Source organism: Heliangelus exortis, chromosome 5 (assembly GCF_036169615.1).
Source record: "Heliangelus exortis chromosome 5, bHelExo1.hap1, whole genome shotgun sequence".
NCBI lineage: Eukaryota > Metazoa > Chordata > Aves > Apodiformes > Trochilidae > Heliangelus > Heliangelus exortis.
This window is the reverse complement of record NC_092426.1, coordinates 22,935,476-22,961,554: the sequence shown is the minus strand read 5'-3', so window position 1 is coordinate 22,961,554 and position 26,079 is coordinate 22,935,476. Positions and strand designations below refer to the sequence as shown.

General features: G+C 37.6%; 1 protein-coding gene and 1 long non-coding RNA gene across 10 annotated transcripts in view; one reads left to right on the top strand and one right to left on the bottom strand.

The window, feature by feature from the left end:
• YLPM1 (YLP motif containing 1) overlaps nucleotides 1-25,368 on the top strand; it is a 51,740-nt gene extending 26,372 nt beyond the window's left edge. For 4 of the 9 annotated variants that reach the window (XM_071745984.1, XM_071745982.1, XM_071745979.1 and 1 more), the window contains exons 17-21: nucleotides 769-855; nucleotides 3,851-3,902; nucleotides 9,004-9,134; nucleotides 12,068-12,247; nucleotides 12,609-13,014. In XM_071745984.1, the coding sequence (XP_071602085.1) occupies nucleotides 769-855; nucleotides 3,851-3,902; nucleotides 9,004-9,134; nucleotides 12,068-12,214 (417 nt within the window). In that variant the 3' untranslated portion in view covers nucleotides 12,215-12,247; nucleotides 12,609-13,014. The other 5 variants (XR_011726303.1, XR_011726304.1, XM_071745981.1 and 2 more) reach the window with 5 other exon arrangements.
• Nucleotides 8,830-10,524, bottom strand: LOC139797125 (uncharacterized). Its single transcript, XR_011726306.1, has 2 exons — nucleotides 10,164-10,524; nucleotides 8,830-9,120 (listed from the first exon to the last, which is right to left on the bottom strand). It is a non-coding gene; the product is annotated as an uncharacterized lncRNA (long non-coding RNA).
• Nucleotides 25,369-26,079: the final 711 nt, after the last annotated feature.

Here is a 26,079-nt window from a genome sequence, read left to right as displayed (position 1 = left end):
TTGAAGTATAAAGAGTGTATACTTTTTACTGACTGTCATGAGATCAACAGGTTATTTTGGAATCTCCAAATTCTTTGTAATGGAAATTAATGATCTTGAAGAGAACAACAGAAGTCTTAGCTCTTAAGTAAACTCTTAAAGGCAGATTTACTCTCTGTGTATGAAGGTTTTGCTAATGATATGAAGAATGTATTTACTTAGAGTTTTAGGTATTCCACAGTATACACATGAATCCCCATTAGAGTTGTGGGCCCCAGGAAGTATTCTATTAGATGAGTGGGGTTACACATCTCTTAAAGCATCCGTTTTCTTTGTTATGTTAATGTCTGGTTATAATTCTTCACTTTGATACTTAAATTTATGAAAGTTAAAGTTATGATAGGTTCTGTGCAGAGAGCACCATCCCAGTGATGTGTAAATGGCAAGTCTGAGATCTTGTTTTGAGATTTCCAGTTTTCAAATTCGGTTGTGTAAGAAGCAAGAGAAGCATCCTACTGGTAGAGGTACTGGTAACTCTAAGAATGCATGCAAAGGCAGAGAATGAACAATTGCTACTTTCACACACAATTTGTCACTGTAGCTAGAAGGGGACCTGTGTTTGAGTGAAGCAGGAGTGGAGCCACTATTCATCTATTTTAGATTATCATGCTTTCCAAGACAAAGTCTTTTTTTCCTCTTCTATTTGAACTTGAAATGTTCTGCTGTGCTGAAAGGATAATACTTGAAAGTCAAGCAGTGATTTCTAAGTGTGCTTGTGCTTTGAAACAGGTGGAGATGGAGGATTTTGATGCAAATATTGAAGACCAGAAAGAAGAAGCCAAGAAGGATACAGCAGAGGAAGAAGAGAGTGAACTGGTAGGAGACACATCAGCCATTTCTAACAAAATGTTTGTTAATATGTCTGAGGGAGACTCTCAGTCTTATAAATGCCAACCCATTGCCATTCTTAGCAATGCAATTCTAGTGCACACACTTTTAGTCATTTGTTCCTTAAACATTGCTGGGAGAACTGTAATGTTAAACTATATTATTCCTAATAATTTTTTTTAAGAATCTGTGAGGATATACCACAAACAGCATTATCGATGGAGCATGGCAACATGCTTCTTACAGACATCTATAAATTGCAGTACACTATAGCACTGTCTTCTAGATTATCTAAGAATTAGATGAGTAGAGGGTTGGAAAGAATGGGCAAAGATTAATTTAGCTTACTTCCTTTCACATGTCTAAAGACCTCAACTGTCACAGTATATGACAACAGTTATGAAGAAGAATGCTTTCTCTCCCAAGGATCACTGACTTTGTCAGTAGGTATTGCCAAGATGAGGGATTAGGTCTCTTGAATAAATGAAGGTTAGAGAATTGCCCTGAGGGCTGGCATTTTTAGGTATGTATTTAAAAAGCTATGAAAGGCTTCCTAATGTAACTTCTTCATATGTGCTGGAGCTGCAGCTGGTCAGTGCTTGATGACATGAATGTGTCAAACCCTGGTTCCCACAACCAAGCAGTTAAACTACAATAAACAGGAAGTAATAAAAAACATCCAAGACAAAAAAAAAATCCTTTTTTCTTGATGGAAATTAACTTTTTCTCAGGAATGGCAGTTTAGAAAGCAGTTGAAATACAGAATAATTAAAAGAAAAAGCTTAGGAAGGGTGAATTTTAATAAACATGTCTTTTTTTGCAACATGACTCATTTTTTCTCTTTACAAAATTATTCTATGGCACAGAGTATCAGACTGTATAAAGTGTGGTTAGAACATTTCAAAGATGCATCCATGTTAACAAGAATATGGCTGCCAGTCTCGTTTCTTGGAAATGAGCTATATCTAGAAGGGAAAGTTGTCAATAGGTTTTGAGACATCTGTGCATAAATGTGTGTGTGTATGTGTGTGTTTATGGGCTCTGGGGAGTGTCCTAATGTACAGTGCATATAACAATAGAACTTTATGAGATGAGAAAGCTTGGTGGTAAAAACTATGCATATTATTAATAACTAAAAGTAATCTACATAGAAGAGCGTTTTCTATTCAGATTCACCAAGAGGTGAAAAATAGCAAAGAATTATCTGCTGTATGTAATCTCTAGTCACATGGCTAATCTCAGAGAGGCATATGTCAGACAGGAAGATGAAACACTGATGCTGTATTTGGTATCTGTTGCCTTTTTGAGAGCAGTTGGTAAGGGTTCTTCAATTAATTTTACTGCATTTAATCCTGTGGGAAAAGAGAGGTCTGACGCTCCTGCTGTCTGGCAGATGTCCTTCAAATATCCTACTGTCTTGTATCCAAGGGTGAAGTCTGAATCTTTTCTTATCCTGTCTGATGATCTGGATATTGTACAGATTCAGCACGCAACAGGCCATTTCACACCATCAAAGTCACTCTTTTGTTGCTCTTATCAGGTCCTATAGGGTTGTTTGTAGCAGTCAGACAATTCTTGCTTTTCTATGCTTGATGGTGAGTTACTGATGCATTTAACTTAGTGTTCTCAGCTGTGTATCACACATCACTTTGTTCAATGCAGGTTTCCAGCTGTGGTGTAAGCTTTCTGAGCAAATTCCGTGTGCAACTTGGTTTGACAGTATAAATATATATGAAGTTTATTTGTTACAAGGAAATATTGCAGCACTGTCTCAGATTATATTTATTACAGACTTGGTTAAAACTAATAAATTACAGAGATGTGACAATTTCAGTTCATTGATAAATGCTTGGTAGAAAAGTCTCTCAAGGATTTTGGAGGAGCAATGCTGACCATAATCAAAAGTAGTGTAGCTCTGGCATAGTACATACTGATTTAGTAACCCTTAGCATTAACCAACACAGGTATAAGTTTACCTCTGTGAAGGCAACCTATAAACAGAGCAGGAAAGAAGTTAGTGTAATAAAACTGAAATGTGGATTGTTTTCTTGTTGAAATCATATAGATATTCCCTCTCTATTAAAAATCATTCTTTAAAATAATAAAATTCTCACATGGGTTCCATTTCACTGCTTTGAGCTTTTTTGTGTCATTGCAGAGAAGCATAAGAAGTTTCATTCCAAATCTGAACAGTTGAAATGAGTTATAAGGGGTTGCTTAGTGAGGATTTACCTGTCCAAGAGCATGAAATTAAAGATAGCGGGAATATACACAAAATAAAAACCTTCTTTTTCCAAATTTAGTATCATTATGCTGGTTAAAGGTCTTTACATGTAAAACATATGATGACATTATTTGTAAAAAAACCTATTTTTAAAGAATCATGGACCTAAGAGGGTTATTTTTCAATAAAAAATAATAGTTAAATCTTAGTGATTCAGCAGATACTCACTCTCATTGAAACTAAAAGAAGAATTTTGTTTAGTTGTGGACTAACAAGATGTGTGGAGATGCTAGAATTTTGTATTTGCCTTTGAAAGGATTATTAAGTGAAGCTTGTGTATAGTAAATCTGGGAATATATTTGTAAAAGTTTGACTATGGTAAATTTTTCACTTGTACTTATAAAGCTTTGAATATTCTTCGTGCCTGATAAGCTGTGTTGCAATAACTTTGCCAACTGGGCTAAATAATATAGTAACTGTGCAGGCAGCACCATTGCTGTCTGACTTGTAGTGGAGCTCTGTGTTTGCAGAGGGCAGCAATCTTGTGATTTGCAAGGGCTGCTAAAATCACTGAATGGGAAGTGGATGCAGAAGTTCTGAATATACTGAGTAATTTGTTTCCTTCATCTGGTAACAAGAATTGTGCCTTAAAAAAAAGAAATACCTTAAGCTCCCGTTATAATGCTGTTTCCAGTTCAAAAGTGATATGCATGTGTGTCTCTCTCTAATCCTCCGAGCTTCTTTCTGTGTATGATTTAGGGTTACATTCCGAAAAGCAAATGGGAGATGGACACTTCTGAGGCAAAGCTAGGTGGGTATTTATTTTTTCCTGTTTCTTATAGTTGATATCCCATGATGTTTGCAAAATCTGAGTTTTCATTTTTACTGTGACTCCTTACCAAAAACGAATAAATGTATTGGTCTCATATGTGTGTCTGAAACTGCAAAAGCACCTACATAGAAGAGGAATTGGTCTTCTGCCAGAGGCAAGGGGATTATGACTTTCTAACCATCACTGTTTTATATACTCATTAACTGTTTTTCCATCTGTGGAAAAGTACTTCATCTTAAAATTTAAAAAAAGTATTTCTAGTCTTTACTCATCTCTTCTGTATTATCAAAAGCAAAGAGTCAACTTACATCGCATTGTATTCTTGTTCATACTGCATACCTTTTTTCAAGCCTAAATGTCGTCAGTAACTTCTTTCTTTCTTGGAGACATGCCAGGTAGCTAACTGTATTGAAGATGTGTCTGGCTCTCCAAAATTGGCATGTAACGAAGTAGTGCCTTGCTTTGAATTATTAGGCCTTTGTGTATCTTTTTGACAGTTCAGGTATTGAAAAGTTGAAGTTCATTTTGTTTCTCAGTTCCTGGAGAGTACCAAAGTTCTTCTTAGTAGGATGCAAAATGGACTTTCCAGGAGTACAAGGGCACTATTTTTGCTGCAGTTTTTTTACTGATTAGTGCTGCTGGTTGGGGTAGGCGTAAGTGCTAATATTAGGAGTCTGTCCAAGTCTTTCAGGCTGAAATGCATGCACCATTGCTATGGTGGAAGGTGTACATGTGGAAAGGGGCTTCTAGTCATTACAGTTGGTTTGTGATAGGTTTTTTATTACTGAGCAGTAATGGTTCTAAGTAAGGATTTGATCAATGCAATCTGCATAAAACTGCTATTTTTCTGTTGTGTATGAAAAGTAACAAATGTCTATATGATATGCAGCATGTCTTAACATTCTGAGGTTTTCATCTGCATGTGTGGTACAGCCTTGTGTATCATTATTTTACAATAACAAAAATCACAATTGCAACATAGAAGTAGCATTAGAAGTTCTGGCTTACATAAAGCAGCCTTTTATCTTCTGCTGCTCATTGCTTAGCTGCACCATCTCTTCTGCTGCTGCTCTCTCTTTTGAGTCACTTAAATATTTGCATAATATTTTGACATTGTGGCACCTGCAATACAACTGGAGGAGCTTTGTACTCAATGATTGTGGCATATCCAACAGCTATGCAGCTAGAGTGAATTCAAGATTGCTCTGAATTTTTGTTGTAAGAGTTGATTGTTTTAATATCTTAAGATTATTTCTTAAGTTCATAGGGGTTTTTTCCCCTATTACATATGAAATCATAGTATTGAAAAACTGCATTGTTGAAGAATACTCTTGATACGTTGTATGCCAAATAATATGGAATTCTGAGTGGTAGGAACAGATGTATTGCACTGCATATGGTGAGCCCTAAGTCATCCTGTGCATTTTGCAACAGGAGTCCAAAGTGTGTTCTAAAAGTATTTATTTGGAGTTTCTAGCAATGTGGAGACTGCATGTGACTGCAGCAGAAATTTACAGATAGCTTTCAAATTTTTTCTCTCATTAAGTAATACTAAAAAAGAAGAAAAAAAAGATGCGTTGTGTTTCTTTCTATATGAAAACTCCATAATATAAAATGCAGTATTTTTCTGTGGTTTCCACTTAAATGTAGAATGGGGAGTGAGCAACAGAGCAACAGACTTTATGCTAAAGCAAGTCACTTGCAAGGCTGTTGCAGTAATTCTTTAGCAATAAAACTCCACTTACAAACTGGATGTTAGCATGCTGCAAGGCACAGATAGACGTGCTGAGAAGGGCTATTTATTAAATCTGTATTCACAACTTTACTTTCATACCTGCCCTCTAGATGCGTTTTTTATAAATATATAGGGTTATAGTTTGAAAGTAAATTTTGATAGAACACACATGTTAAAAAGCCAGACATTCCTATGTAATGAATAGTTTCTTTGAAAAATTACTCTGCAAGCGGTGACAAATTTTAGCTCAGGGCAAGTGCACTGTAAGCACTTGCAGACTGTGAGTAAAAATTCTTACATTTAATTCTCAGTAAGACTTTGCTGTAGATGACCAATTGAATTTATTCTGCTGAAAGGCATGTAAACTGTGGTACGCATTTGTTACTCCAAAACTGAGTTATTTTGTGGGTGCTGTCCTGCCAATTAGCTTTATTGTGTTACTTCCAGAGAGCACACATTTGAGGAAGTGATGTAAGTGAAGAATGCTTTTTTGTTTTTTCTCTGAGTAGCTGTTATTACAGTAAAGCACAATAAGATCTTACTGATTGTAATAAGCCTCAGAACAGGTCTGCAAATTTGGGATTCTTTAGCTGCAATGCTGACATGTGGCAATCACCATAATGTACTCCCCAGAACTCTTACTTTAGTTCAGATTTACTTTGGCAGGAGTGATGCATTCCTCTGAGTATGTGTGTATATCACTTCCCTATGTGTTGTGAGTGCACAGCCACATTTTTGTTGTAAGTCTAATCACTGGTCTGTCTCTGTACACAGTGCACAAGGGTTCTTGCGTTTAAATTTACAGAAATGGACTTACATTTTAAAAATCTGACTATATTCTAAGTATTTAGTACAATATAGTTTCAAAGTACTGTTTAGTGGTGAGTTCTACAAACTTTGAGGAAAGGAGAAATGAGCTCTGGCATAGCTGAAGTTTTTGATACCACCGTAAAATATGTTCTGGAATGCAAATAACATTTTACTTACAATTTTGTGGGTTTTGTATAAGAGGGGCACAAATTTCATTGATAAATTAATTCAGCTTTAAAAGGAGCAAATTTAAGTCAGTGTCTTTCAGATGTTTTGTCATTATAAATCTGAAGGTGAGTTTTTCAGTTCTGTGGGTTTCTGAAATGCTGCTGCTTTGTGGTTTTTTTTATATATAATTGAAATAATAAAATTGTTTGATAGTTTAACATGAAAAATCATCTACCATAAATATTCACAAGCACCACTGTTACAAAATGACACTTTGTCTCATTTTCAGAAAAGACTATTCTGAAATAATGCTTTGAGGTAGGCTTTTGACATTTCTATAGTGTGTCTACTGCATGGCACTCGTGCCTTGAACCACGATAGTATGGATGGAAACAGATCCCACTGGAAAGGCAATCCAACGTCAAACATGGAAGGAGATACTTTAAAATTAATTCTGTGTAGCAGTAACAAAAAGAGACAGAGGGAAACCTCATACTCTGAACACCTCCTGAGCTCCTCTACTGATGTTTGAGTTACCTGTTTCTTGGTGATGTTTTCAGTTGGTCTCTGTGCAGCGGGGAGTGGGAGACTGAACTCTTTCTTCTATGTTGGTAATGAGATGAGTTTGCACCGTAGCATGTTGGCTTCCAACAGGAATATGTCCGTGTACAGATACTTCAGTTCATGTTCCTCATTGCTCCTCAATGCATCTGCTCCTCTCCTTTTCAATGTAATTTTTTTCTGGAAACCCTTATGCTATGGACGATATGTGCTGATTGATCTGAGAGTAATACTAAGGAACAGTGCAAGTTCATTTTGTGCTGGAATAACAACAAAATGTTGTATAAATTTTATCTTCTAGAGGGAGTGCCATCTTTCTGTGTAGACTGAGCTTCAAATTTAGCAGATTTAACTTAGGTAAAAAGAACCACCTTAACTGAATCATGTAACAAGATATTATGCAGCAGATACAAATGATCTACTCAGTTTTCTTTAGTGTTGTTGGGTTTTTTTATAAGTCAGAGGGAGATTAAAATGTTTTCTCAGAAGAAATTCTGTATCTGTTCTGGGAAACAGGTTAAAAGTGGAGTCTTCAAAAGTGTTAGAGTTGTATGAGGGAGAAATTATTTCATTAGTTTGACATTTAAATTATATTAACACCTATCTATATCATCGCCTCATATTATCTCTGTTGTTGCACTTTTTTCTCCCATGTCAATTAAAAAAAATCTCATCTCTGAAGTGAGCTACTTTAAATACATAGCTTTGAACATCCTCTTCTGCTATCCAGAAAATACACTGACTTGTATCTGGTTTATTTCTGAAGCCTTTTGTGGGTGAATTTAATTACATCAGTGACTTTCTGAAACAATGTTTCTGGCATCACTGGAAATGGTTTACAGAATATAACTGCCAAGCTTAGTATTCTTTCTGCATATACTTAATTGTTGGTTTATAAAATGGTAGCATACATCAACAGAAGTACTAGAATTTCCTTTGCACTGTAAAGCTGTTTCTCATTTTCATGCTTTGTTGTTCATAATCTTACAATAAATACTTCATCTCCTTTCTGAAAGCAGTTTGCCACGTAATTTCAAGAAGGTACTGGTTTTTTTCCTGAAAATAAGTGTCCAAAGAGGAACAAAATTTTAGTGGAATAATTTCTCTTCATGCCTTATCAGTTCAATAAGAAAAAGAAGAAAATGTTAACTGTTGAACAAACGTACTGCTTAAATATTTGTGACTGACCTCTTACACCCTGAAACGAAAGATTCTGAGATTATTTTTCCAGTCCTGGAGGATTTTTAAAGTATGTTTTCCTTGTCGGGAAATTAGAAAGGGGGGGGGGATACTAGGGTTTTCAAAGAGCTTTTTGTTTAGTAGAAACAGTATCTCAAAACCTTGTCTTTGATGCTTTGAATTGTATCATTATCACTTGTTCCCTGATACTGTATGTATGCCATGTTTGACACCGTATTAAACCCCAAATTTGGGGAAAATGCTACAGCTTTAGTATTGTATTCAAATACAAAACAGGTGGATCTGTGGTTCCTAGCTATTGTTGGCTATACTGTAGGTCCAAAGTCAGCTTTATATAGTATGAACATTCAGAAGAGCAAGCTTTTCTCCCTTATAACAAGACTGAGTGTTATTGCCACACAGTTAATATGAAAGATCAATAAAACTTGGAAATGGTGTTGAGTCTTCTCTAGTTTATTTCAACTCTCATCATTCTACCTGTGAAGACAAGCTGGATGTACAAGTTCTGCTGCTCATTCATTTGAAAAATTTTCCACTCTCATCTAGTTTGTGTGAATAATCAAAAAAAAATCATCTTTAACTCTGAGGCTCTGTGTTTGTTCTCAGACAAGCTGGATGGTTTGCGGACTGGCGCTAAAAGGAAACGTGACTGGGAAGCAATTGCCAGCAGAATGGAAGATTATCTGCAGCTTCCAGATGATTATGATACACGTGCTTCTGAACCTGGAAAGAAAAGGGTAATAAGTTTTCAAATGATTTACTATCTGTGTATGATCATGTAACAGTCTCTGTGAAAAAGAGTGTGTAATGAGTCATTCAGTGTCTGTGAATATGGCAATTTCAGTAACTCACTTTTCATTTTGTTGTTGCATTAGATTCTGTGAGATTATGTTCTTGAGAATATGGTTTTCCATGGGTAAACAGAATGAAGTTAGGACTTGTTAAAGAGTAACCATTCATGGCATGGTGTTTGCATGATGTTTGATATTAAGAGTGGAATTATGTCCTGTTTCTTGCTGGGGGAGATGATGCTCTTTGTTTCAGAGCAACCCATGGAGTCCTTTCCTCTGTATGTTCTGTGATGGGATAGTGTGGTATACAGTGCAGATTCCAAGACCAGGTGGTGGTTTTATTAAACTATTTTTTTGTTAGGTTTTGTAGTAAGTAGGCAGAAAACCAGTATGCTGTTCATATGCTCATACATTCAAAAAGATTCAGATGAGGAAAGCATCAGCTATATGGGTTTTGTATCAGTTAGGTATTTTTGATGTTACCTCCTGCATAAACCTTGCATAATGCCTGGGAGATGGTGTACAAGAAGTTGGCTTCAATCACATTATAAGTAGTTCTGTTCTGAAAACAAAATGCTGTATCTTCAAATACCACTGTGAAAAACAATGAAAAAGAAAACATGGAGGGAGATGAAAGGTAAAAGGAAGAGAATTTTTTTTTCTCCAAAGTAGACAAGCTTTTGCTACTGAAAGTTATTTGTGTTTGGGCTTCATTTTATTCTGTAACATCAAACAGAAAACATGGGTAGTACTGGACAGCATGCATGAGAGAAATGGAGATACTAAGGCACTGAAAGTGAAAGTGATGGTTGAAGGAAGCATTGCTTATCAGTAGGAGTGTCTGAGGAAAGCCAGGTGGAAGAATGTGGAACAAGGAGGCGCTGGCAGAAAGGTTATAAGATCATGTCCCCAGGCAGCAAATAAATCTGAATAGGACTAATAGTTAGGATGTCAGGAAAGAGCTACTTCACTTACTGTTTTTTCATGTCCTGCAATGGTGTGGTCTAGCTGAGTTTCTGGACTGTAGCCCTTTCATCATCACCTCCTTCACTGCTGCCTCCTCCATCATCATCACCTCCCTGTTGCACTCCTCCCTACTGGTGTCTGGGTTTGTGAGTGAGGAAATTACTGTATACGTTTGGACAGAAGTGCAAGTCGTCTGCATGACCATGAAAGCCACAGAAATAGCTGCAGTAAAGAGGAGAGATAACAAATGCATGAAGGAGTTATATAGTATAAAGAAATAGTGCAAATATTTAAATAGAATCATAGAGTCATTCTGGCTGGAAAAGACCTTTAAGATCATCAAGTCAAACTGTTAACCTAGCACACTGCCAAACACACCACTAAACCATGTCCCTAAGCACTACATCCATGTGTCTTTTAAATATCTCCAGGGATAGTGACTCAGCCACTTCCCTGAGCAGCCTATTCCTATGCCTGACCACCTGTTCAGTGAAGAAATATTTCATAATACTCAGTCTAAACCTTCCCTCAAGCCCGGGCTCAAGCCCGTTTCCTCTTGTTCTATCACTTGTTACTTGAGAGAAGAGGCTGACTCCCACCCTGCTATGGCCTCCTCTCAGGTAGTTGTAGAGAGCAAGAAGGTCTCCCCTCAGCCTCCTTTTCTCCAGACTAACCAACCCTAGTTCTTGTAAGACTTGTCCTCTAGAACCTTCACTGGCTTTGTCACTCTTTTCTGGACATGCTCCACCACCTCAATGTCTTTCTTGTAGGGAGGGGCCCAAAACTGAATACAGTACTTGAGGTGTGGTCTTACCAGTGCTGAATACAGGGGGACAATCACTTCCCTAGTCCTGCTGGTCAACTATTTCTATTGGGGAGAATTGGTCTCACCACTGAGCCCTGGGGAGCTCCACTTGTGACCAGATACCAACTGGATTTAACTCCATTCACCCCAACTCTTTAGTCCCAGCCATCCAGATGATTTTTCACCCAGCAAGGCGTATGCCTGTTTAAGCCATGAGCAGCCAGTTTCTCTGGTCATCATAGGCTTTACTAAAGTCTAGGTAGACAACATCCACAGCATTTTCCTCATTCATAAATGGGTCATCTTGTCATAGAAGGAGATAGAGTTATAAATCTGCCTTTCATAAACCCATTCTGACTGTGCCTGATTGTCCAGTTGTCCTGCATGTGCCGCATAATGGCAAACAAGATGATGTGCTCCGTAACCTTATCTGGCACCAAGGTCATACTGACAGGCCTGTGGTTCTCCAGATCCTCCTTCTGCCCTTCTTCTGAGTGGGTGTCACATTTGCTAATCTCCAATCAACTGGGACCTCCCCAGTTAGCCAGGACTGCTGGTATATGATGGGAAGTGGGTCGTTGAGCACTTCCACCAGCTCCCTCAGTACACATCTTCTGTGTACTCAGTGAACTACAGAAGTTAGGAAAGAAAACTGTTTCTCATGCAGTCATTCATTGCTGAGTTGCTTTTAAACACTGTCTTTCTGTAGCTTCACAGTCATCTTCGAAATGTTTCCACTGTGCAATTGAAAGGTTGTACAGAAAATGAAGACACTAAATGAGTCTTTGATAATTCTTCCCACAAAAAGCATTGCTTCGAACAAAGAAATAATTACAGTAATTACACTTCAGCTCTCAGAATTATAGCATTGAAATGGAAAAGGATAATCATCTGTACCTTTCTCTATGGAACATATGGGATATTACATCAAAAATAATATAACTGATGTAGTTTCCCTCTTTGCCCTTTGGAAAACAAATTAATACTTACCTTTTTGAATGAAAATCAGTACAAATTAGAATTCTTGTTCTTCTGTCTGCAATGGAAAGCCTACACGTGTCTCAGGATTTCATAAGAGTGTGTCCTACTGATAGCCTGTTCTCCATAGGTGCGGTGGGCAGATCTAGAAGAAAAAAAAGATGCAGACAGGAAAAGGGCCATTGGTTTTGTTGTCGGACAAACAGACTGGGAGAAGATAACAGATGAAAGTGGTCATCTTGCTGAGAGAGCCCTTAACCGCACCAAGTATATATGAAAAAATGGTTAAATGGAATTTTGTGCCTTTAAGGTAAGTATTCAGTCTTCCCACATGTTTATAGCTTTGATACGTTTCAAGGTTTTTAAGACCTGAGGTTGCAGGTGTGGTCATTGTTAGAGTTCTCTCAGAAAGGAATGTTTGTTTTGGAGCCTTGTTTAATTGATGTCAGCTGTGCCCACATCAATGTGCACTCTCCTGTATCTAAAAATAACAGAAGGATTTTCAGCTCTCTTAACTCCAAACCTTATTGACATGAACATTGCTTTTGTTAAAAGAGTAGTTTAGTTGTGTGCCTAGTCCTGTCTAGTTCAGATTTTGCTTATTATATCTTAATTCTGACCACATAAATTGCTGTTTTACTTGGTTTAACAAACTTTTCCTTCCTTTACAGGCCATTTACTCTGAGAAGAAGTGAACCAAGGTGTCATGAGCATCTTGCATGGGTCATGTCACTCACACCTTCACAGTTTTTCTTTTGTTACTTTAGTTTCAGAAGTTTTCATGAGATATTGGCAGATAACCAGTGCCCTCAAAAAACCCAATGAATCCCACTGCTCCTAAGTGAGAGACAGTTTACTTTTTAATATTTTTTTCTTGGGGAGGGAGGGGGGTGGGAGAGGGCAGTAGTTTTAGCTGCTGTTTGTGGGATAAAGTGGAAGGATTAGACAAACGTTATCTCCACTGTACTGTCACAGAATGTTTATCACCTTTGCTTTGTGGCTGTTCTCGTTTTATACTGTATGTACCTTGTAGCTTATTGTATTAGGATGCAGAACAATAAATTTCACTATAAACTCGGTGTTCTTGGTGGACCACATAGCATGATTTTTGTTTGACTTTTTAAATGCGGTCTGTGTTCACATGCGACCATGTGTTCACAACTGTCCTTACCTGGAGGAGGTGCTGTGCTCATATTCTGGAATATGTCCTGTCTTCTAGCTTTATCACCTGCTCATCTTCTCCTAGATATCTCCCTTAAGGCCCTAAGTTTTGCTGAAGAGCAGGAATGATTGGGGTTTTTTGGATCCTAGTTTCTCAATTATGGCAAATTCCCATTACTACATGAGTATAAATTCTGTTGGTTGGCTTTGAAATACTCAGCGTAGTAATGCATGAAAAACATTTCTTTAATTCTGAGTTTGAAAACACATAGTACAGATTTCTCTGAAGGGCAGCCTAAAAAATTCTTTATGGTCTTGTTAAATCTTTTAATCAACACTAATCCCCATCTCAAGAGTGTTTCATTCCATTTGTAGTCTATTGTCTCATAGAGAAGCATTGCTAAAAGAAGGAACAGACCAGAAGTTATAACAATTCTATTTCTTTAAGAAATGTGTTTAGCTTGCTAAAGAAGATAAATTAATAGGGGTCCACACTATTAAAAATGGCACAAATTCTTCATAGATGCTGGTGTGTCACTTCTGCACAGTGTCAAGTTTGCTGATGAAAACTTTCTTTTGTCCTCTCAGGATTTGAAGCAAATGCATTGTGTTAACAATGTTGTAATCAGGGAAAGTGTATAAATCTGAAAATAATTGCTATTTTACTGGTGAATTTTATTTTTTTTTCTCCTGATCTATCTAAGCAAAGAAAGTAAAGTCCTGAATTTCCTACTCTGCTTTTCTTTGTTGCTCTGCTGGGTGATTAAATGGCGGCTTGTGTCTAGGTTGGTAAATACACTTGTTCTGGTGTGGCGGTAGTTGGTGCTGTTAAAGGAGAGCTGTGGTGTTAATAGATGGGTTTGTTTGCCACTGTAATGTTTTGGTTTATTGGATGTTTCTCAGCCTTGTCTGTGGTGCATGATTGAAAGTTCTTTGGTAAATGAGAGTAAATGAGGATGTGTCACGCCCTGACTGTTTCATACAAGAAATTCAAGCTCCTTGAATGCACCATTTTAAAAGGAAATAAATATGCATTTTTCGTGTACATATACTGTTATGTCACAAATATACGTTGTTTTTTTAAAATGTTGCTAAGTGCTCTGAATTCTGACAGAGAATTGATGACAAAGAGAAACGAAAACTTAACGAGAAATCAGTTTGTGGAAATCAATTGTGTGGAAATCAGGCAAGCTTTGCTTCAGAGAAGTTACTCTCTGAGGTATGTATAAAATGGTTTTCAGTCTGTCCTCAGCTATCCATAACAAAACTGAGGTTCTTGTGGCATGCCATTGTTCTAAGTTGTTGGTGTTTCTTGACTTTTAAGAACTGATGCTGGTCTTGTCTGTATAATTGGTTATATACATGAACCAGATCCTTTCCTAACATTTTGCTTTCCAGGCTGAATAATACTACTGAAGCATGCAAATAGATAGTGTGTGATAGAACTGATCATATGGTTTACTGGTCTTCAACAATTTTGAAAATTATTTTAGCAGATAACATCCAGAAGGGCCACATTATTTATTCTGTGGTTCATATACAATTAGAGAGATGAGTGAAGAGTACACATGAAGTTATGCTTTACTCTGACGAAAACAGAGAAAATGTATCAATCTTCAAATTTAAAGGCAAAATTTCCATTGTGAGAACGTAACCATTGCAGCCTGTTAGATCAGAATAGGCTGAAGGGCTTAGGTTTTTTTGTTATTGTTTTTCTTGTTCCCTGCAATTCAGACCTTTGCAATTTCTGTAGTAGAGAAATATTCTATAGTCTTTGTCATTTGTTTCAGTTAAGTTGAATGTTTAGCAGGTCAGTCTTCATCTGCTTGATGGGAGTGGATCTCAAAGAAAATAACTTACACCAGAGCTATAACCTGTAACAGATTCTTCATGCCCTAGTCCTTCAGTGAATTAGGAAATTGAGTAAAAAGAAAAAAAATTGTCACTGCTGCTGACAAAACTGAGAATAGCTAGGTAGGCCCATGCTTGGCTCAGAGTCAGAGATTGGTTATAAGTGATTTTTGCCTTTGTCTGGAAAATCCTTTACTACAGAACCCAGTAAGTTTTGATCCTGACTTAGTTCTTACTGATTATCTGCTTGCTGATACTGGCAGTAGAATCATAGCACTGGACAGAAAGAATACCCACTTTCATTGGTGGCTAAACAGAAAATAGTCGCCCGGGTGCTTATGGATAATGATTCATCTTGCATGGAATTGTGTTAATGCTAAGTTGGATTCTGTAGTGCATCACATTTAAAAATGCAACTCTGAAAAAATCATCAGCTGCTGCAACCTCTTGAGTAAAGCTGACTGTTAAGACAGTATTTTCTGTGAATTCCAGTTTCTTATGGCGCTTCAGTTATTCTCAAGACCATCTGCTTTTTTAAGAATATTACAACTACCTGTCTCCTGATAGAAGTACACGTGCGTTTTGCAATGGAGCGTGTAGCTAAAGACGTGCTGCTGCTATGTGAATAGCATTAGGTTGTCATCTTCAGTCATGTTGTGTTTTACTTAGCATGATGGTCTGACTGTAGTATGAAAGAGTGAAAATGTAGCATAGAATGTTGTATCAGTTCTGGAAATGTCACGGTTTTCTTTTTCTTAAATGTTGCCATCAACATAAATAAACAACTTACCTTGTATTATTAGGTTCCAGTCTTTGGAAGGGATTAATTGGTGTTGGTACAAGTTAGAGTTTAATTTTTCACCCATCAGGATGGGCTTGGTATTTCTGGGACTTTGCTTCAATCATCTTTGCAAACTCGGTCCATTAACTATGTTTATTGCCTGTCTGTTGGTAAACAAGATATATTGCTTTTACTGTCTGTCTGTAAAGCATTGTTTTAACTATTTCTGAAGCCTTTTGATCTCTGGACAACCATTTAGATATCACAAAGATTCTGAGTAGGATTTCAGTAGAGGCTTTTATAAATGGGTTGAATTGGAAAAGTAGACTTGTAATATTACACCGAAACAAATCTATTAACCTATTCCAAAAAAATCACATCTAATCCAGTTGGATAGCTAAAAATTAAGAAGCGTTATTTGCAAATCACATTAGAAAGTATGCTTCCCGCAGAAGAAGGGTCCATCATTAGTGAGAGAGAGAGAATTTTATGAGAGAGAAGAGAATTACCTCACCAGCCAAAATCAGGTTTTCCTAGTTTGAGATTTCGACATCATTGGAACACTCTTGAGAATCCTTTTAAAAGGAATGAAGTAATTTTGCCTGTGGGACAGCTTGTTGCCATCTAAACAAATCTGTTGTTACCAGAAGAAATAGTATTCTTTGTCCATTTATTTAATGCAGCTGTCATGGTGAACTCTTTCATGCCCTTTGGGCATAATTTCCCTCAGCAGATTGTGTCCTTTTATTACTGATATTGCTGCCACAAAATTTTGGAAACCCACATGATATTGGACAGACTTCAGGACTTGAAGAAAGCATGGTTGGTCTGGGTTGGAGGCAAATGGACTTCTTGCTGTGAAGTTCCTAATGTGTCTGCCAGCCTGCAGCTAGCTAACTGAATTGGCTTAACTAAAACCCAGGAACTCTCTTGGAGTATTGTAGCTCAGGATATGTGGATTGGTAAAGGAGAGCAGTGCTGAGAGTTTCCTTTGCCTGTGGACCATTCATATGCTCTGCATCCTCAGGAAGCCAAGTACTGCTGGGTGCAAGGTTCCTTTTTATTACGCCCTCTTTGTATCTTAAGTATCCCAGATAGTTCTGGGAAATGAGATCTCAATACTGAACTTGAGGTCTGGTGATAATTTGGGATCTAAGTGCAGCAGGACAGCCTGCATACTAAGAGATAATGTATTTGAGGAACAAAGGTGGCCATCTCAGTTGAGAGCAGCACATTTGCAGCATGAATTAAAAGTAGGTAAAAGGAAATTCGAATTCTTAAAATGTGGTGGTGTAAGACTGATTATACTTAGTTTTCTTTTTGTACTAGAACTGAGATGAGAGAGAACAGAAATTTCTTAGAATTTAAAATATGAATGGCACAATTCTCTTTATTTTGAGTCTCTAGGGCAATCATCTTCATTCTCTCATAAAAACTTGAATCAAAGTTGTTTTTTTCTGCGCATCAGTTCCTACAGGTCCCAGTCAGAATGCTTCAACCAACTAAAGAAACACCAAATAACTCCTGATTTCTGCTCAAGGTTAATCACTTCATAGTGAAATTGCCTTGTTTCATTCTCTACCAGTGGAGTGCTCCAGCAATTGCAATGTCTTTCTACTATTTCCAAATTTGCATGGTGTACTGGATCTGCAGCCTGAAGCCTTAAATCTTACACATGTATTTATGTTGGAAAATTGGTAACGACAATATTTCATTCAGGTGGCTTATCACTTTCTAGCTGATTGATACTGTTTGGAAGCAGAATGTTCTATTTTATTTATAGTTTTGCTTAAACCAGGTAAGCACGAGTACTGTTACCAAACAAAAAATACAACAAGTTACTGGAATTAGAGAGACAACTGGAATTTGAGGTGTTCTGAAGTTGCTTATGTTTTTCATTCTGTGTTAGGTTTCTAGACAGGAGGCTCTTGTCTCTTTGACTTGGAGGATTTAAGATGTGAATATGCAAAACCTTAAAGCTACCTGGGTGGAAATGGCACAGTTCCATTTTTTTTCCTAACATTTTTCTGACTTGTGGAACTGTCAGATGGAACCTCTTTGTGAGTGGAGGCCTTTCCCTAGGGCTTCTGCTCTGGAGTGTCAGTCATTCAAACATTTCTCCATACTGCTTCCCTTGTATGTGTATACAGGAACAAAGTTTGTTTTTTTAACTGGTCAAAGACACCTATGCATGAATGGATGTTCAGCTTTACACAAGAAATATCCGATGCTTTTTATTGGGATGGCATCTGGACAGTTGTCTGTGACCAATATATTCATGTGTGAAGTTGCTGTACCTGAACGGTTGGTACTCTCAAGGGAATACATGAAGCTCTGCAAGATTGTTGTCACTTTTCCAGTTCCTGTGATGTTACTGTCTTTGGAGGTTGTCACTTCACCAGTTCCTGTGACGTTGCTTGCTTTAGAGAGAAAATGTAATTGCAGTGCTCCTTGCAAAAAAGAGAAAAACAAACCTGAGAAGTGTTTGAAACAGTGAACCTGTTTCACTTCGCAAACCTGAGAAGTGAATCTCCTTGCCACCTAAAGAAAGAAAAAACAAACCAACAGGAATTCAGTTAATTTTACTGTAGTTATCTTGAGCTAGAATCTGCCTTCTGTGACTAGAATGTGCTAGTAGCTCGACTGAGGTGTCTGTTTCAGCAACTGCCTGCATATATGTTTGTGAAGGAAAATCTGAAATTAATCCCTACCATTTTTTGTCTGCAGGTCAAAAGTATAGTTGAGCAAGCTGAAGCAATTCATCTTGAAAAAGCCTCTTAAAGGGGGATTTGAAAGTACATTCTAATTCTCATTAAAACCACAAGCCATTAACAGATTGCATGTAAACTGTCATCCCCCCAAAAAGGAAATAGAAACATCATTCTACTAAAAAACCTAAGATTTCTTCTGTTTAAATCTTGTAGGACTTTACTTTGCTTCTCTGGAGGTTAGCACAGAAAGGGAACAGAGCTGCAGTTCTTCCCTTCTTCAGAGTGTAAATAGCCTTAAAATGGAAAAAAAAAAGTCACTATTTGTTTTAACAGGTAGGTAATGAAGATAATGGCTTTACTTGACAGTATGTGGATGAGAAGGTATTTTAAGCAGCATATTAAAATTATATTTTATTATGTTTTGGTAAGTCAGATAGTAATAAAAGTTTTAATACTGTGGCTGTTCTAGGTAGTAGCCTTTGTACATGTAGTTTAGGGTTTTAGAGAATACTGTGTTACTGTTTGATACACAGAGAACACAGCTTTACCAAAAAACACATGCACTCTTTCGCTGACTCATCTGGGAATGCTCAGAATTCTTATGCAAGCAATGAGTCTTTACTGTGATTCTATGAGGTGTTTGTTTTTCTGTTTCCTTTGAATTAAAGTGGCCAAATTCTTTTCTTTGAAGAATCTGTGGACAAAATAACTTGTCTGGTAGCAGATCTCATTGCACTTTTCAACTAGGGTCACACAGAAATCAAGATTTTTCAGGTAATAAGGTAATGACAACCAGATGGTACTAAAGCTTTGATTTCATGTTAGGGTTAAATTGGAGGAAAAAAAATTTAAAAAATTATTTGTTTCCACTGTATTTAAATGTTTGCTCAATATTGCTCAATAAGGTTTTAAATCGTTAACTTCAACTTCATTAAAGACTCACCACTTTTCTATGGAAAAAATTTCAGTTGATTAACATTATACTTTGGTATGGAGTATTACTTGGATTCCACAGTCAAGATTTTGTTCTGCATCGAATCTATGTTCTGCCTAAACATGAAACAAGATCTTTCTTCTGCCAATCTGTTTATAATCCTGATTAAAAAATTGACTACTGATGACATTTAATGGAAAATGGAATTTAACTTGCTAGTAGCTGCTTCTGGATTGTAGTCTTTAAATATATTGTAGCAACAAGAATTATTCTGAAGGCTTCCAAGGTTTCTTGTTGAATCTTTTGCTGTTTTCCTCTTGGACTGAAGAAAAACAAGAATAAATATCAAAACCAAAGCACTAAAAATACTTTGGATAAAAGGATTCACTAACTTCACTTTGGCAGCAAAGCCTCAGAACTTCAGCTCGATCAGAAATGCTGCTGAGATCTTTCACAAAAGAAACATACTTGAAGCTCTAATGTGAGTAGTTCAAACAGGTTCCCAGTGTGTGATATGACAACTTCATTTGTGGTAGGTACTTTGTAGTTAAGGAGGAATGTAAATACCCTTTCCCAAGGAGTTTACAATCTACTTACTCCTTCATTAGGAATACAATGATTTGTATCTCCTTTCCCTTCTCCCAGCAGGCTAAAGGGATGTCTGTAAAGTAAACTTGGGTATCAACTTCCTCATTTTAACTTAAAAGTCTGTCTTTCACAGCCTCATTGCAGTATGTATGTTTCAAGTGTAGCTTGATAAGAATATTCTGGTAACCTTTAGGCAATTTATCTATAACTCTGTTGGAGAGAAACACAAACATGGTGAGTATGATGCATTGCTAGTGATACGCTAGCAGTGCATGTCTGTGTGTCCTGCTTGAAGAGCAGGACAAAATTCTAACTAAAAAGCTCTATTTACCTCAGTAAAACCAGAGGTGACTGTTTGGCTTTGGGTCAGTCTGGGGAACTAATGAAACCCATGATCTTTGGTAATACATGTTTGTCCATCACCTCCTTTCTCAGTTGTGTCCAGTACTGGCTTCTTGAAGACTGTCTCATTCTTGAGGATTTCCATCCTTCTCTTGTTTCTAAGCTGGACTGACAATGTGTTACACTGAAGGAATAGACTACCTAGAAGCTGACAGGCATGATTTATGTTTTGCTAAATGCAAAAATGTTGACCATATTATGTTGCCACTTTCCACTCTGATAGTTTATTGAATTCTGCATGTAAATCATAGTCTTGAATTTCCTTTGCAAAGCCACAGTTGTTCAGAGAATTTTTCTCTCAAAGACTGTTCTCCACTGCATACCCTCATGCAGCAGCCTTCAGCACAGAGTTGCAGAGATGAGTTCCAGTGTCTGTTACAGCTGAGCAAATTCATAGAGATTCTTTGTCAAGTAGTATTGCAGAATTTCTCTCTTCATTCAGACATTTCTTCTCAGCACCTGACCTTTTTGGTGCCAAGTTCTCTGAACAAAAAATATGGGTGCTGTGTTCTTGTTCATGGACAGTTTTTTACCATTCCTAGTGAAACCGAACTTCAGAAATACGTGTTACTTCTAAATCTGTGCACCTGATGTGAGGTCCAGCGATGGTGATGAGGTGCCTGCATTTCTGCAGAAGTGTAATTTATGTATGTCCTTCATCTGCGTGTGTTTTATTCACAGATGGATTGATCTCAAATGTCATTGCCTTGGAAAATACTCTTTCTGGAGCAGTTCTGTAACAGTCCCTTATTTAGATGAATGGTTTTGTTTGAGACTTCGGTATATATTGCTTTTCCAGTTTAGGAGATTTTCCTTTCCAAGATAAAGATTTATAGCTTATCTCTTGTAGTATGCATAGATTTTTCTTTCCTGGACTATTATGCTGTTTCCTCTTATTTTAATTTGTCCTTGGCTACATGCATCAGGATGAGGGAAATCTATTTTCAACAGTGGAAGCTACTTGCTTCAGTGTACGAGAGATAAATAATGTCTGTCTCACCTTGTGATAATTAACCTAACTGGACATCTTTTTTTGCTGTGTTTTCCAGCACAGGTCATAAACAAATGTGTAATGCATCTCATATGTACATTAAAACTTAAATGTGTGATGCTGAAATCAGTTTCCTTTACATTCAGTTCTCTAGCTGGATTAGCCCAGCAGGGATTTAAGACCTGTACCCTGTAGGCCTCCAGAGCCTTCTGCACTGCTCTTTTTCAAGCTTCAGTCTTTGCTGTGATTATTTTTTCCTCTCTGCTTTTGTCAAGTTGTATAAACCTGGTAAGTATAGTATAGTTGAATGTACAGCTGGAGTCTATGCATTGTAGATACATTGCTAACTTTCTGCAATATGTAGGTTGTTTGCTTTATTTTTTTTTTTTTTTTTTTACTTTAAATATTACTGGTTTCGTTGTTCTCTACCTTTAATGCACCAGCTGTGGAGAAGGAAGACCTCTGGGAATAATGCCACTAAAGTTCCATTGAGCTTAATGTCATTAATGTTATTAAAATACTTTCTAAACATACACCTTTCCTGGGAAAGAGGATATAAATTAGAAGCAAAATCAAGACCAGGCAGTGTTCTAGAGAATTTTGGAAAGTGTAAAAGAAATACATTGCATAAAAGTAAGAATTGGAATTCAACATTGTGTCAGATTCCTTTTCTTTGTTGACTTTCTGTGATAAAAGGTTTTGAAAACAGAATGTTGCTTTTGCTGATCTCTGGCAGAAGAACGCTCAGTTACAGTTAGGCACTGGTTTTTTACTTGAAGTGTTATTAACTGGGATTTTTCTGTTTGGTTGGGGTTTTGTTTGGGGTTTCTTGGTTGTTTTTTTTTTTTTCTGGTGTCTTTGTCACAGAGTTTGGTTTATTTTAAGAGGGGTTTTGCCTTTGGAAGCAGCAGCCTACCTTCAGCAGCATCACTGACGTGTTGCCCTTGAACCCTCTGCACACAGGGATCCCATCCTGCACCCGAGATGCGTCTGAGCGAAGCTCTGAACAGTAAATGTGAAGCAGATAAGCCCTGTTACCAGAGAGGGAATGGCACAAAGATGCACATCTTCACTGATGCTTCTCAGAAATCACCCTATAACTTTTAATAGACTTATTAACTTAATTCGTATGTAGGGGATTACCCTCAAGAGTCAGTCCTCTTCCATTTTCAATGGTCTGGGAGATTGCTACATCTTAATGTGAGATGGTAGATGAATCCCATGTAATTTTCAGCTCTCCATGGTGTGGATTCATGTGCTGGGGCACGCTGAATGCCCAAAGCTACGCTATGATCATGTGTATCAATAATGTACCTGTGTACTAAATCTTAACAGTGTAGAACTGAGTTGTTATGGCAGGGGATTTTCCCAATACTACAGTTTTGTTAAACATCTTATGGGGAAAATAGACATTGGAGAGGGGTCTGAATAAAACCTTCCTCTGTGTTAATCTCAGTGCTCATTTGTACCAGGATCTAGGGCTAATGTGTGTAGGTCTTTCATATGTAGGGCCTGATTTTTTTGTAACATCAAATTTACATGTTCATTCAGTTGCTTTTATGGATTTCTGTTTTACACCTATATGATGTCAGATTTACTTCTATAATACTTGCATTTATCTGTCCTCTCTGCCTTCCTGTCCCCTAGCTCTCTTAATTGTTACTTTGTATGTTTGAGAATCCTTTCTCAGTCTGAGCTTCCAGTGTGTGTTTTGGGCACGGGGCTCTTAACTATTGTTATTTCCAGTGTAAAAAGCCACTTGATGCTTGGACACACACAACCATTCAATAATATACTGAATAAGGACACATGAACTTGCATCAGGCAGCTTATAGGAGAAGCTTTGTGAGATGTTGAACTGAGTTTTGCGAAGTGGTGAACAAGCAAGATCCTTGGATCACTGGAACATATTGCAGGGAGGATACAGGGGACAGTAAATTTTCTGAAAAGATTTTTGAGATGTTATATGCTGCTTTCAGGTGATGTCAGTGCTATGATTCCAAGGAACACTTTCCACACTGGTTCCAGCATCATTTGCAAAGAGGAACTGCTGTGGAAAGGGTTGCTACGGCCACTGTTTGCCAAAGAACAACTGTGGAAAGAAGAGCTGGATGGTTCTGAGGCTGATGGTGGGCTGTGGTTGACATAACAGTCCACAGAATAGTTTTAAGAGAGGTAAGATCTGATGATAATCGGCAGCCTGCTGACTGACTGAGGCCCTCATATTTGTTACTTTTGTTAAGAAAGAGATCTTGAGGGTTGAGTAGTTGGGGTATTCCCAACATGTATGTTTGCCTGTGATTCATCACGCTGTCAAAAGCTCGACTTGCTTTTGCATGACAAATAAATTTGGAGGCAAATGGTCACATAGAGGGTGTGGTGATCTGAGCAAATCAGTACCATGAGGAGATGGCAGTCTTCACTCTGAGTGTACTGATGCAGACTGTAGGCTGTTCGCAGGGAATTGGATGGTTGCTGGTGTTCTGCGTGTGTGAAGGAAAGAAATACACAGCACAATTTTATGGAAAAAAAAGCTTGTAGCAACTCAGAAGAAAGAGGATTTTGTAGTTTTGTCTCAGCCATTCAAAAGTTCATGTGGCAACAGTTCTGCACCAAACATACTCTGTGCCAGTGCAGTCTTCCCTAAAACAGCTGCTGAACATACACTGGCCCAAAGATAATTCCTTCCAGCATGAGGTGGCCCCTTCTAAAAATCTGAAATGCAGTCATCTTTGAGTAAGCCCAGGATCTGCAAAGATTTGGTTTCCCTAGTGGGTGTGACTGTTCAAATGCCAAAAGCATTGCCACCATCATCCTGGTTACATTGCATGTATGCAAAATGCTTACACAAGCAAATCCTAAAGTACATCATTAGTGGACATGTCTCCAGTTAAGTGCTAATAGGATGGGTCAGTATAGTATTGCCCCTCCTTCACATTTCAATAAATAATAAAAGCTCCATGAATTTCTTGAAGTGGAAAACACTTCCAGCTTGGTTTGTTAGAGCCTTGGGAAGCCAAGACCCTGTGCTATGAACACAGAGACCATCACTTACTGGACCATTACTGAGATGGAGTTTCCAACCTGCAGATGCTGCCAGTTCCTGAAAAGAGATTGGTCTGGTCTTCTGGATAACATTGCTCATTACAAGTTGTTAATGAAGGTGAGATGGCTCAGAAGTTCAGAGATTAGAAATAGCTGCAGAATAAATGGTCTGTTCCAAGTCATGGCATTATGAAGAAAAACAGTGAAAGGCTTTACCTGAGCTCTGACAAGAGTGATGGCTTTGGTGCTGCACAGAGGTTATTTGAAGTCCACTGCCAAATAGGAAGCTCCTGGTCTTCTGTGCTCACTTGGAAATGCCATAGGCATGGCCTTCCACAGAAGAAACAAACTGAAAAATCTCTGGGCCAGCAGCTTTCAGAGCTGAGAAGATACAACTTTGCTGCTGCTTGTCTTAATGGTCACAGCTGCAGCCCAGGACATTTCTAACCATGAATAAGATGGTATTCTGCTTTGTGTAAGGATTGCTCAAGAGAGGAAAGCACTGTGGCTTTTAAAAATGCCATTTCTGCAGCATTATCTTTTTGTAATCATAGCTGATGTTCCTAGAGTGTTTTATTTTCAAAGAGCCTTTGTAATTTTTTTTATTTTAATACAGGTTGTGCTGCCAGTCACGGGGACTCTGTAGATACAGAGATGCACAGAGCTGGCCTCACTTGATTCATGGTGTTTTCAAAAGTTGTCCTTATTTCTACTGTTTCTTACTTACAGACTTGGGAATTAGAAATGGGAAACAATTACTTAAGCTGTTGAATATTCTGTGCTCGCTTGCTGAGAAACAAATGAGGTTTTATATTGAGATGTATAGATATGTATATACACATGTTGTCAGGTATTTCGCTTAGTACTTTAAAATAATACTAAGCATTTTTTTATAATTTCTGTTTTCTGTGTAAAGCTATGGATGACATACATGCTTTGGAAAATCCAGTAAAATATTTTTCTTGAAGTTTCAAGTTTTCTTCCTCTATCTTGTGTTTATCATACACGCGTGAGCTTTCAACTCACCACCTGCTTTTAGTTTTCAAGATTGTGGTAATTTTCCAAGATTGTGATAAGATAAAATGATTGATCTTGTCAGGTACAGGCTGGCACTTCAAAGAATGATCCTCATTAACCTAGTAGAACAACTAGTGAGAAAGCAATAAAAGCCTAAGCAATAGGCTTAGCAGCAGGAGGGAAGTTGCCACATTTGGCTCATGCCAATTGGACTTAATTCTGTGTCATTGAGTTGCTTAGGAGATAATGAGAAATAGCCACAGAAGGTGTCTATATTACCTGTTTTATTGGAATAGCAAAGTCAGGAACCATGTTTGACCCTAATACACAAAATGAAAATTATCCTCTCAACTTTTAATCAGAAACCTAGTGCTGAAAAACAAATTACTAAATTTGAGAAGCCAATAGAAATTCTGCAGAGGCTGATGGTAGCTATGTTTGCATATTTTAAATATGCTGAAAGTCACCTCAAAAGGAGAAAAGGGGACATCAAATTTTAGGGTTTTGCAATGTTTGTATGTTTAAAAAAAAAAAAAGTTGATCATGATATGGGACTTAATCACGTGGGACTTCATCTGCCACTCACGGTTAGCTGAGAAGGAGTTAGGATATAAATATGGACTGTATTCTCACACATGCAGAGTGTTGACCTATATCTACT